The sequence below is a fragment of the Barbus barbus genome (genome assembly GCF_936440315.1).
Source record: "Barbus barbus genome assembly, chromosome: 2".
Taxonomy (NCBI): domain Eukaryota; kingdom Metazoa; phylum Chordata; class Actinopteri; order Cypriniformes; family Cyprinidae; genus Barbus; species Barbus barbus.
In genome coordinates this window covers 45165232-45176694 of record NC_136730.1, presented here as the reverse complement: position 1 = coordinate 45176694, position 11463 = coordinate 45165232, and the positions used below count along the sequence as shown (strand labels likewise).

General features: G+C 35.9%; 2 protein-coding genes across 2 annotated transcripts; both read left to right on the top strand.

Annotated features, from left to right (window-relative positions):
* The first annotated feature begins 1266 nt into the window (after window positions 1-1266).
* LOC306878006 (endonuclease domain-containing 1 protein-like) lies at window positions 1267-2972 on the top strand. Its single transcript, XM_079430085.1, has 2 exons — window positions 1267-1615; window positions 1834-2972. Exons 1-2 carry the CDS (start codon window positions 1310-1312, stop codon window positions 2383-2385), a joined length of 858 nt encoding a protein of 285 aa, XP_079286211.1. The 5' UTR covers window positions 1267-1309; the 3' UTR covers window positions 2386-2972.
* Window positions 2973-3977: 1005 nt separating this feature from the next.
* Window positions 3978-10847, top strand: LOC306883544 (E3 ubiquitin-protein ligase TRIM21-like). Its single transcript, XM_079438861.1, has 7 exons — window positions 3978-4104; window positions 6117-6710; window positions 7293-7388; window positions 8341-8574; window positions 8660-8801; window positions 9647-9673; window positions 9764-10847. Exons 2-7 carry the CDS (start codon window positions 6159-6161, stop codon window positions 10318-10320), a joined length of 1608 nt encoding a protein of 535 aa, XP_079294987.1. The 5' UTR covers window positions 3978-4104; window positions 6117-6158; the 3' UTR covers window positions 10321-10847.
* The last annotated feature ends 616 nt before the right edge of the window (window positions 10848-11463 follow it).

Sequence of the window (11463 nt, the reverse complement as noted above, 5' to 3'; positions counted from 1 at the left end):
AAAGTGCTGAGTTTCACGATATAAACAACTGAATCTAACACGGAAACATTAAGATACAATAATTACAATTTTATTTTAATAATTAAAATTAAGATGTTACATGTTCGTCTTGTATATTTTCACATTTAAAATTAACTTGTTGCAATAATATTTGAAATAACTATATAATAATTGAAATAACTGAATAATTATTGGGCAGTAACGAATAACCGGGCAGTAATTGAAAAATCCCCCAAATTGTTATATTTGGGTTTATTATAGACATACAATGTATTGCACATTTTACTATGTGCATTTTATAAATGTTATAAACTAAGATCTTCTGATATGCAAGGATGTTATGTGATAATAGATAATCACCTGATAAAATGACACTCTTAAAAATAAGGTGCACATTGGCCCCGGTCCCCCAATATGATGCCACATCCTCCACGGTCACAGGACACATTCAGCACATGATGAACATCAGTATACGCCTCTGTTTGTACTTCATTTTCCTAGAGGAAACACATATGAGATATATTGAAACCTGTTTCCTGAATCCTGTTCAAACATACAGTAACTACCTTCGTTTGAGATGTATGCATTGATATCGATGCTTTCTGTGTGTTTAGCCAAATGATCCATCACAAGTAGCTGCGGTATGTCTTATAGTCATAGTGGAGGAAATACTTCATACTGTCCTCAGTGAGCTTTTTAATCATTTCAACAAATTAAATATCACTAATCGTATTCTTGGATTCATTATCAGTTTTTGTCTAAATAAAAACTAAACTTAAGCATCATTTAGGTGCACCGGTAATGCAAATGCTTTCAAATGGCCATGAAACTGCATGTAAAGTGCATCATTTTATAGTGTATTATGTAATGTAAAATATTTAGACTAATTTGGGCTTGACATTATTTGACTTTTATTATTTTAATGTTAGTCTTTGATCTGGTACAGCACTATTGCAAGGTCAAACAATTAGGAAAAAGCAAATAAAAACATAAATCATTTAGAAATAATGATTGTCTATTTATTTTATTATTATTATTTATCTTTTCATTTAATCTATTCTTGAATTGGGGCAAAACATATCAAGCAAAGGCTTGGCTTGCGTTTCTTTTGTTGATCCCTAAATATCTGAATTTCAGGAAAATATGAATGTGACCTCATGACAAATGCACACAGAATATAATCACTAAGATAAACGTCAATCATGTGATTCCTGTCCCTTTCCTTTCGACTATATAAAGGACAGCGTTCACCTCCTCTCTGCAGACTCTCTTCTGTTTTCAGACAAACAGAGTATTTCAGAGATTCATCATGAGACAGCTTGTTTTTCTTCTGGTACTTTCTTCTGTATCTTTCTTCACTTTGAGTGAAGTTGTAGATAATAATTTTAGTAAATGCAGAAAGTTCTTTTTGAACAGCGCCCCTCCAGACTTCACACCACCAGCGGGCGTTTCGGTCAAGCCCATCTGTCAGTGTCTTTGGGATGATAATGATGAGAAAATTTATCTTTATGCAACTTTGTACAGCACGACCTGGAAGATCCCCGTCTACTCTGCGTATGTGTATAACAGCAACAAAAGCATTGGGAGATGTGATGCCTGGTACATTGAACCTCAGGTAAATATTGTTCACATTCATATTATGAGAGTAAGATTAAAGGAGAAGTGTGTAATTTTGGTTATTACAACCGGTGTATTTTAGTGGTGTATCAAAAATAGTTTGAAACAACACAAAATGATGTCAGTTTTAACAGTCTGAGTTTTATTATTATTATTATTATTATTATTTTAAAGTATTATATTCATTCATTCATAATTTTTCCTCATTCCCTTTAGCTGGATGGAGATTCTACCTCTGAGCCATGTATGAGGTCCCAAGGCTATGACAGAAATATTGGCAATAATCAGGCTCTGAATAGCGACTATAAGAACTCTGGCTATAACAAAGGTCACCTCTATCCTGTGCTCCACACCAAAAATCATCTGTCAATGCTAGCCACATCCACACTGACCAATGCGGCTCCGCAGAATTCAGATTTCAATCAGAAAGCATGGCTGAGACATGAGGAAGCTGTAACTGAAGACTTGAAATCCTGTAAAAAGGAGGCTTATGTGGTGACTGGTGTAGTTCCTGACATAAACCGCAAAATTAATAATAGAGTCACTGTGTCAAAGTATTATTGGAGAGCCACCTGCTGTCTAAAGGACAATCAGTACATAGGAAAGGGCTACTATGGACCGGACGACAAAGACCAAGTGAAGGAACTAACAATAGAAGATCTTCAGGTAAAGCTCCAAGGCTTTTACAAACTTCCAAATCCCATTTCAATTTTTCCAGACATTTGTCAAAAACCGAATCGAAAACGCCAGCGTGAACATCCAGAATAAACCCTAGCTGCGATACATTGACACAGATTATATGTTCCTCTTGTGTAACCTTAGTCTTCTTTCATATTACTCCTTATGTGATTGAAACTCCACTGAGACATCATAGAAATGTCAAAACTAGGCAACATTTCCAGTCCTCTGTGCATTTTGTTAATTGGATGGTTGTCTTTGCTTGATGACTTCACACCAGCAGATGGAGACAGAGACTAACAGAGCAGATTTCAGGATCATCCTTTTTATAAAGCCTTTAATTAGTTCAGAAACATATTTGTAATGGATGTGTTTTCATTCATATTTTCCTGGCAGCTCAGCATACAAGATTATCAAGGAGTGTTGTACCACGTTTTGCTTTAACATCCATCACTAAGTGGTTCTTTGTGCTAAATCTCAAACTTTAATATAAATTTCCTGCACCATGTTCTTCAAATCAAAGCTGTTAATACTAATGTCAATGCAGAAAGTGCTATTGTAACTGTAATAGAAAACATTCTGTAGATTATTACGTTAGTTCATGTCCCTGGACTTCTAACATCGTGTTCTTCACTGTAATGTGTGATAAACATATAATTAAACTATATTTTGCTTTCAGTATTGTGTCTAATTTGGTCCATATTTGTAGGAGGAAGATATTGTCAGACTAAATCACTTTTTGGGTACTTTACATTGACATCACGGTTATTGCCATTTGATATTATATTTTAGATTATTAAAAAATAAATAAATAATTAATCAAATAATTTTTCTTTTGATAAAAAATGAAAGCAGGTGAGTGCTTTAATAAGACAGCTTTATTTAAGGTTTTCTTATCACTTGCATAATCCTAGAGTTTTGTGTAATAATGTAAACACTGCATCTGGCCACCAATATTTGCTATTTCATCTACAGACATATTCATCCATAATTATTATTATTTTTAAATGTCCTATACAGGGTCATGGGGCAGCTGGAGTGGATATATAATATGAAACATAATATGAAAGAATATTGAGATCAAAATATAGAAAGCAATCAAAAACAAATTAAAATAAGAAATTTCCATACAGCCCAAACCCAAAAGAGTTGTTTAATGTTATGGCAATTTAATGTCATCTCTCGCTCATTTTTACTTTCTACATGATAGTTTTATTTCCCCAATAGCTTTCGTTTCATGGTGAAATGCTCATTTGGTTTCACTTTCACTTCATGCATTTAAATTGTTAAGACACAATGTTCTGGAAGACTGCTTTGAGTCATCATGGATTGTAAAAAACAGGTTTAGTTTGACACCACAGCCGTAACACTTGTGTTGTTCCAAACCTGCATGATTCTGTTCAAAGCACAAGGAGAAATGCTGAAGAATACCCTTGGAGTGGAGTATCAGGTTATAACATAACAAAACAAACAAACATAATACTTGTTGTGTCTGTGAGACAAAGGCTGTACAGTAATAGACAGCGGATGTAAAGAGAGAGAACATCATCTATGGACGCTGGTTATGTGGTGCTTTTGATTTACTAAAAGCTGAAAGCTGAGATGCACACACCCTGAGCAAATGATGTAAATGTATGTAAAACTGGAGTGGAGTAACTTCTGGGAGGAGTTTCTTTTTCCAGGAATGAGAGTTAATGATAATGGATGGAGATTGTGAGAAAATGAAACTTTACTGTATATAAATAGGAGGAGAGAGAAGTAGAAATAAAACACTGAAGAGAAGGATCCACAGCTGATACGTCCGTCAAGGTACGTCTGATTTCTGCTTATCTCTCCTGATCATTAGTGGTGTTTGCAAAGGCAAGGATCACTCTTATTATCGCTCATTCTATTGTTTTTACTATTGTATTAAAAAGTATCAAACTTCAGGTGTGTTACCTGGGAATGATTCGTCCGATCATGAATGTAATTTTTCTAATCCATCACACAAGCACTGCAAGATTTTTGGATAATATGAGCACAATACACATATGATTACTGTAAAATCGTAAAAGTTTGATTCTTTTCAATTTGATTTAAAGCCAGAAAATAAAGAAACACTCATTATTCATCTCTCAGGTTATTCCCGGGCAGAGAAAATATCACTCAAATTTCTCAACGTGAAAAGGAAATCTTATTCTGACATGATATAGTGTTTCATTTGATTGTCAAATGCAGCATTAATGGCACCAGAGTTTTAAAGGATAAGTGTCTTTTTGACACACCTTTATGATTCGTCTTGCTGTTTTTTCAGCTTCTCATGCCGTGGGTGCTCCGGTAAAATGCCATGTACAGAATAAGAAGCTCTAAAAGAAATTAAACCTCTTAAAAATAAAAAAAAACAAGTCCACACAAATATACCTGGCAGGCAATAACCCACTTGAAAGACCGGATCTAGAGAGCAGAATACCATAGAAACTTGAGGGTGGACTCTGTTCATTCTGGTTTGCAGTGTTGGGGAAAGTTCATACAGTTCAATGTTGCATTACTCCTTAAAAAATAACTTATTGCATTATTACTTAGTTACTTTTCATCCGAGGTCAAATGTTATGCTACTTTGCATTACTTTTTCTCATCTGGGCTGGGTTTGTTAGTTTGTTTTTAATAATAATAATAATAATAATAGATACAGTATATATATATATATGTATGAAGAATATGATGTCATCTTTGCTAATTAGTATGGTTTAATTTGATCATCAAATGTCACAAATTGGGATTAAATACATATAGGATAGCTGTTCTAATTATTGCAGGTTTGTGTCATATTCTGAGTTTTTATTAATTTTGATAAATATTAAATTTGTTTGTGTGCAAGTAAGATGAGTAAATGCATGTTGACATTTAGTCTAAAACTACAGGAAGCATCATGTTCACACAGCACACACAATTTACTCCCAGCTTCCCTCAACATGGGAACAGCAGATCTGTCAGTCTATCAATGGGAAAACAAACTGGTGTTACTTATTTGAAAAGTAACTCAGATATTTTCTTGTAAATTAAAAAAGAGTTACTTTTCTAGTTACTTGAAAAAAGTAATCTGATTATGTAACGCACATTACTTGTAAACCCCAACACTGCTGGCTTTTTATCAACCATCGTCAACGGCTTAGCAATGCCATAAAAAGAACACCTTAGCAACACCCGAGCAGCCACCTAGCAATTACACCATATCAAAATGTTGCAATAAGCTATTAAAAGCTATTATTGGATGTTGGACATTATGAATTGATTTTTAATGAACACTTTGACACATTGGTACAAGTCTTTTGCACCATAGCCCAAAGGTGCCTCAGTATGAGGTTTTGAGTTAGTGCCGCCTAGCCGTCGAAAGTAATGCTTCGTGAATAGTTTTGTGAATTTTGTCCAACAACCAATAAATCTATTTGACCAATAAATCTCACTTCATTGGATCCTACAGGATCCAGCAGTATACGTTTTTCAAAAGTTGTACATTTTGCTGTCTGTCATTTTGCATCAGTTAAAAAAACATACTCCTTCTAGAGCGTTTGTCCGATCTTCACCACATTCAATGCAGATCATTATCAGACCATGCTAGATAATTCAAACTGTTTTAATGTAACTCTTAGTCAGATTTGCTATAATGGAGCTGCATAGTGTTTTATGCAATATCTTGGTAACACTTCTGCCTATTGCACTGAAACTTGATCTATTAAATCACGACCATGTTCTGATGCTTTAGCTCCTCACTTTGCTTCTTTTTGAGCTTGGGCCCATAATTTCTGTTTCAGCTATAGTTATTGTTGTTGATGTATTTTCAGCTCTTCGGTCGACCCTCAAATTTATCAACTGACACAACCGCAATGGCTCCATCTGTGAATATCTGTCGCCACCTTCACTGCCCCGTCTGCAAGAACCTGCTGACAGACCCGGTCTCCACCACCTGTGGACACACCTTCTGCAAGGGCTGTCTGGACAAGCACATCAGCATGTCCGAGCATCAGTGCCCTCTCTGCCAGGAGCCCGTGACCACCAAACCCTCCGTCAACAAAGCCATCGAAGCCCTGCTGCAAGAGTTTCTCCAGACTAAGTTACCCAACATGGACCTCTTCTGTGGAGAAAGAGACGCAATTCCATGCGACGTCTGTGACGAACACACATTTAAAGCCGTGAAGTCCTGCCTGATCTGTCTGCTCTCCTTCTGCGATGAGCACCTGAAGCCTCACCAGTCTATGCCGAGATTCAAGGGCCATAAGCTGGTGAGTCCTGTGGAGAAGCTGGATCAGAGAGCGTGCAATACGCACGGCAGACCTCTGGAGCTCTTCTGCAGACGTGACGAGCGCTGCATCTGTGCCTTGTGTGTGAAGACGGGTGGAGACGTGATACCTGTGGAGACAGAGAGAGAGAGGAGACTGGTGAGAACATAAACCTGTTGGGAAACAACACAGATCAATCTTCTCCCCTGAGCTGGTGTTTGAAATGTTTCCCAAAAAGAGCAAACAATTCAATTAAGTGAGAAAAAAGCACTATTGAATCAATGCATTCAAATTTGGCAGATGCTTTTATCCAAATTGTTTGTACTTTTTTTTTATTTTGACAAAAAACTATAATGCTTTATCCATAATACTATAATAACACTGATTTAAGATATAAATTCTATCAGTTCACGCATTCCCTTTAAACCATGCATGCTCATGCTTACTAAGGAACGCCATTTCCCTGATTTAATTGATGTAAACATTTCAGATAAAGAAAATTGACTGTTTTGGGACGATTTTCATAATCCGAAATATACCAGTGTGTGGGATCAGACATTTCTGACACACTGTCTTCTGTAAACTTCTGTAACTTTCTGGTTAAGGTTTTTTGTTAGTTTTTTTTGGATGCAATTTGTGCCTGGTTAATTTCCAACACTGCAATTGTATATGAATTGACTGATTTTGTATGAATTTAAAGTACTCAGAAAGCTTGGTGTGTGTCTGTGTGTGTTTGTACAGGCCGTGCAGCAGAACACTATTGAAGTGATGCAAAGGATGATCCATCAGAGGGAAGTCAAACTTGAGGAGCTTAAGGAATCAGCTGCAGAATACCAGGTACGTACAGTAAAAAATGTGCAAATAAGTATTAAAATCATAACAAGCTTCAAGCAAGGTTCATTGACAACACTTTCTAAATCAAATATGGTCAAGCGTCCTCAGTGTTGAAAAATGCATATTATTTCACATATTATTTTGAACCAGGAGGCCGTTCTGTGTTTTCAGCTGTGTCTCCTCCACAATCAAAGACATGCACAGGTGAAATGGAGACACTAAATTAGTTTTCGAAAATGGGTGAATATAAAGCGATAACAAATATCTTGTTTTCCACAAACGACAAGGAAAAGATAAAGATCTGATTTACAGTGATTCAGTCAGCAAATAACACTAGATAAAGACAAAAGGCAAACACAGCATGACACATGACACTTATTTAATCATAGCAGGGCAGGGAACAAAGGATGTTTTAGTCTTTGAGAGATCAGGTGTTTGTAAAGAAGAATGCACTAAGATTATGCAAAGACGTCTCACATAGATAGACCTGTTGCCAAGGCAACATCTCTGATTTTCATTTAAATTATTTGATGTTTCTTTTTAATTGATTTTGAAAGGTATAGTGATTTTGGTGTAATTAGTACTAGTGATTATTGCAGTGTTTATACATTTTTTATTTAGCTTATTTTTTAGTTTTCATTTTAAGTTTTTGATTTTATTTCCATTAGCATTTTTTTTTTTTTTTTTAATAGCTCTATTTTTTTATTATTTAATTTTTACTTTTAGGCATTTTAGCATTTAAATTGATTATTCATTAAATTATGATTATATTTTTCATATTATATTTTATTTTATTATTTAATTTACCAAAAATACTTTTTGCTTTAGATTTAGATTTAATAACAACACTGACCCAGACTCAAAGAAATGATGTAAAGCAAGCCAATCTGATTAGAGTTTGCCAGATCAAGAATATGCATTTCATTTTTGTTCAACATGCGTCCACTCCTCACAGGCTCTGCTGGAGAAGGAGGAGCAGGAGATACAGGAGGTGTTTGCTGCACTGACGGAGGTGCTGAGGAAAACAGAGGAGGTGCTGCTCGCTCCTCTGGAGGACGGGAGGAGGTGTTTGGAGAAAGAGAGGGATGAAAAGACGCAACAAATACAAAAAGACATTCTTAAGTACAAGGAGGCCATCAAGTCTTTGGAGCGCAATAAGAATGAGGAAGACGACGTCCTCTTCATCCAGGTTAGTCAAACTTGACTAACATTTTAAGAAGTAAAAATTATAATATATTTACTAAATGTTTAGCGTGTGTTTGGCCCTTTCTCAGTCATATCCAGCCGTGCCAGCTGAGTTCACAGATGACTGGACACTTTCCATTGACACGGAGTTAAACTTTGGCACAATGAGAAAAGCAAAAGCAGAGTTAATGGCTGAGATTGAGATGCATCTGGAGAAACTCTGCACTCTTGGTGAGTGATTATGTCTGAGAGTTGTTATGCAATTGCTCATAAATAGTATTTGGATAGGCTTATTTGAATTCATACTACACTGTTTGTCTGCCCTTATGAAAAGCATACTTTTAGAGAGAGTATAATATACTTTAAAAGTACATACTTAAGTGTGAACTTAATTTAATGTTTTCAGACACTTAACTGCATGTTAAATGCAATTAAATTAAAATGTATTGCAGTTTAAATTTATATTAAATGTGATTTTGTAAATGTGAACTGTTTTTGACCTTAAGTAGGACTTAAGTACATCTTTATATGTAATTTCACAATTGCATGTATTGTCTTTGAAATATGGTTAAAGTACTGCTGAATGTGCTGACAAGCATTTATGATAAACTAAAATATACTTTAATGCAATTAATGTTGAAACTTCAAAATTTATTTGAAAGCAAAGCTTTTAATGTTACATTATAACAAAGAAAATTAATATATAAAATTACTCCATTAAAATGTCTCTCTTTAAGTCACTTAAGTAGCCTTTTATTCTATTAATATTATATTATCTGCAAGTACAGTCTTAAAATATACTTTTGAGGTTTAGTGCACATTCAAAACAATTAAGTGCACTTAATTAGGTGCACAGGCATGAATGACGCCTGAGATCTTGTTGTTTTGAGGAGAGGTGGATATGATGGAATCTGTTGTATAATATAACGTAGGCTACTTTACAGTGACATTGAAGTATCATTGCTAATGAATATTGTTATTGAAGGTATATTTTAAAGATATTTATTATGTTCCACACAGTCTCACAGTTGTAAATTTGATTGGTAAATTTGTTCACTTATGTTTTCTTTTTACAGAAATTAGAAGGATTCACAGCTTCTCAGGTACAGGAACAATTTCTGAGCTAGTTCTTCACGTTGCATGTTTACGAATCTCTCAAACATGCAGTAACTGAGAATCTGGTCTTTGCGCAGTAAACGTGACTCTGGATGCAGAAACAGCGCATCCAAACTTAGAGGTGTCTGAAGACAGCAAAAAGGTGCGCGACACCGGAGCGAGCAACATCATCCCGGGCGGCCCAGAACAGTTCGACCTGGTCGGAGGAGTCCTGGGAAAACCTCGCATCACTTCGGGAAGAGCCTTCTGGGTCGTGGAGGTGGGGCAGAAGGTGGGCTGGGAGCTGGGGGTGGTGAGAGACGGAGCGAACCGGAAGGGCAAAGTGTCCTACAAACCCAGCGACGGTTACTGGGCCATCTTGCTCTGCGGTGAAAACATGTACGGAGCTTTTTCAGACCCTCCAGTCCAGCTTCCGCTCCCCTCCAAACCCCAGAAGCTGGGAGTGTTCGTGGACTGTGAGGAGGCTCTGGTCTCCTTCTATGATATGGAGGCTCTGTCACATATTTACACATTCACTAAGTGCAGCTTTAACGGAGCCATCCGTCCGTACTTCAATCCTCATCCCAGCAGAGACGGGACCAACTCAAGCCCGTTGGTCATTTGTCCTGTCAATCAAACCAACATCTCTGTGTGAAAGTACGGGCTAATGTTATGAGTCTGAAACTATGAGGTTTTTATGAGGAAACTATGATTCCCTTTTGTTTGTGCCTTTGTTGTCTTCTTTAGTGATGTTTTCTGTTGTACTTTGAGTGGATTAAAAAGCAAACACATTTTGAGGTGAAAATTATATATTGTACATTTGGAAATCAGATATATTTATAAGAATACTTTAATGAGCAGGGTGCTGTCCTTCTAAATGTAATTTCTACAAATTTCTACAAAAAGTAATTTTTAAAAAGTCTATTCATTCTTTATAAAAATATGATTTATATTTTATCTATCTATCTATCTATCTATCTATCTATCTATCTATCTATCTATCTATCTATCTATCTATCTATCTATCTATCTATCTATCTATCTATCTATCTATCTATCTATCATCAATGTGAATACTCATGAATGTTAACAGACTACTTGTAACTGTGAAACGGCAATAAAACTATTACACGAGGCAATTATGTATGTGAAATGCAGCATTTATTTAATAAAATACAGGGGAAAAAAGCTGTGTTTATTTGATGAGAAACAAGAAAAAAAAAACTGTGACATTGTTAAATAGTATTACAATTTAAAATCTGTAATATATTGTAATACTTTAAATTGTAATAAAGCATTACTCCTCATCTTTGATGATTAATAATAATTGTAGGTATAAGAGGGAGCTTTTGCTTTTATTGTTGTCCTTGTAAATGATGGCCTGAGAGCAGGACAGAGGAGGGAATTACACATGCAAATCCACAGGGAAGTGTTTGCTTGTTCCAGAGACTGGAGAAGAGTGCTGAGCGTTCTCAGAAAAATCATCCCTTTTATTTCTAACTGCTTGCATTAGTCACTTTCTGAAATGCAGGCTTGAGTTTAATATGTGAATGGGGGGGGGGGATCTGTCAGGTTTGATAAAACTCTGAGGAAAAGAAAAAAAAAGAAAAACTGACAACTGTTCATAAGATGAATGCATTTGAAATGTCAGCATTTGGGTGTTTCTAACGACTTCAAGACGGAAACTACTCTGAGAAACGATGAGTCAGCCAGTCCTTGACATTCCTCTCAGAGTTATTCTGTTGCAGCCGCAGGACTCGAATGATGGATTACTGGTAGAACTTGTGTCAGGGTCAGG

Excerpts from the sequence above, each read along its gene's own strand:
- LOC306883544 (XM_079438861.1), top strand. The coding sequence starts at position 6,159 with ATGGCTCCATCTGTGAATATCTGTCGCCACCTTCACTGCCCCGTCTGC. Across the intron at positions 6,711-7,292 it reads CAGAGAGAGAGAGGAGACTG|GCCGTGCAGCAGAACACTAT; the intron begins GTGAGAACATAA and ends GTGTTTGTACAG. Across the intron at positions 8,802-9,646 it reads GGAGAAACTCTGCACTCTTG|AAATTAGAAGGATTCACAGC; the intron begins GTGAGTGATTAT and ends TTCTTTTTACAG.
- LOC306878006 (XM_079430085.1), top strand. The coding sequence starts at position 1,310 with ATGAGACAGCTTGTTTTTCTTCTGGTACTTTCTTCTGTATCTTTCTTC. Across the intron at positions 1,616-1,833 it reads CCTGGTACATTGAACCTCAG|CTGGATGGAGATTCTACCTC; the intron begins GTAAATATTGTT and ends CATTCCCTTTAG.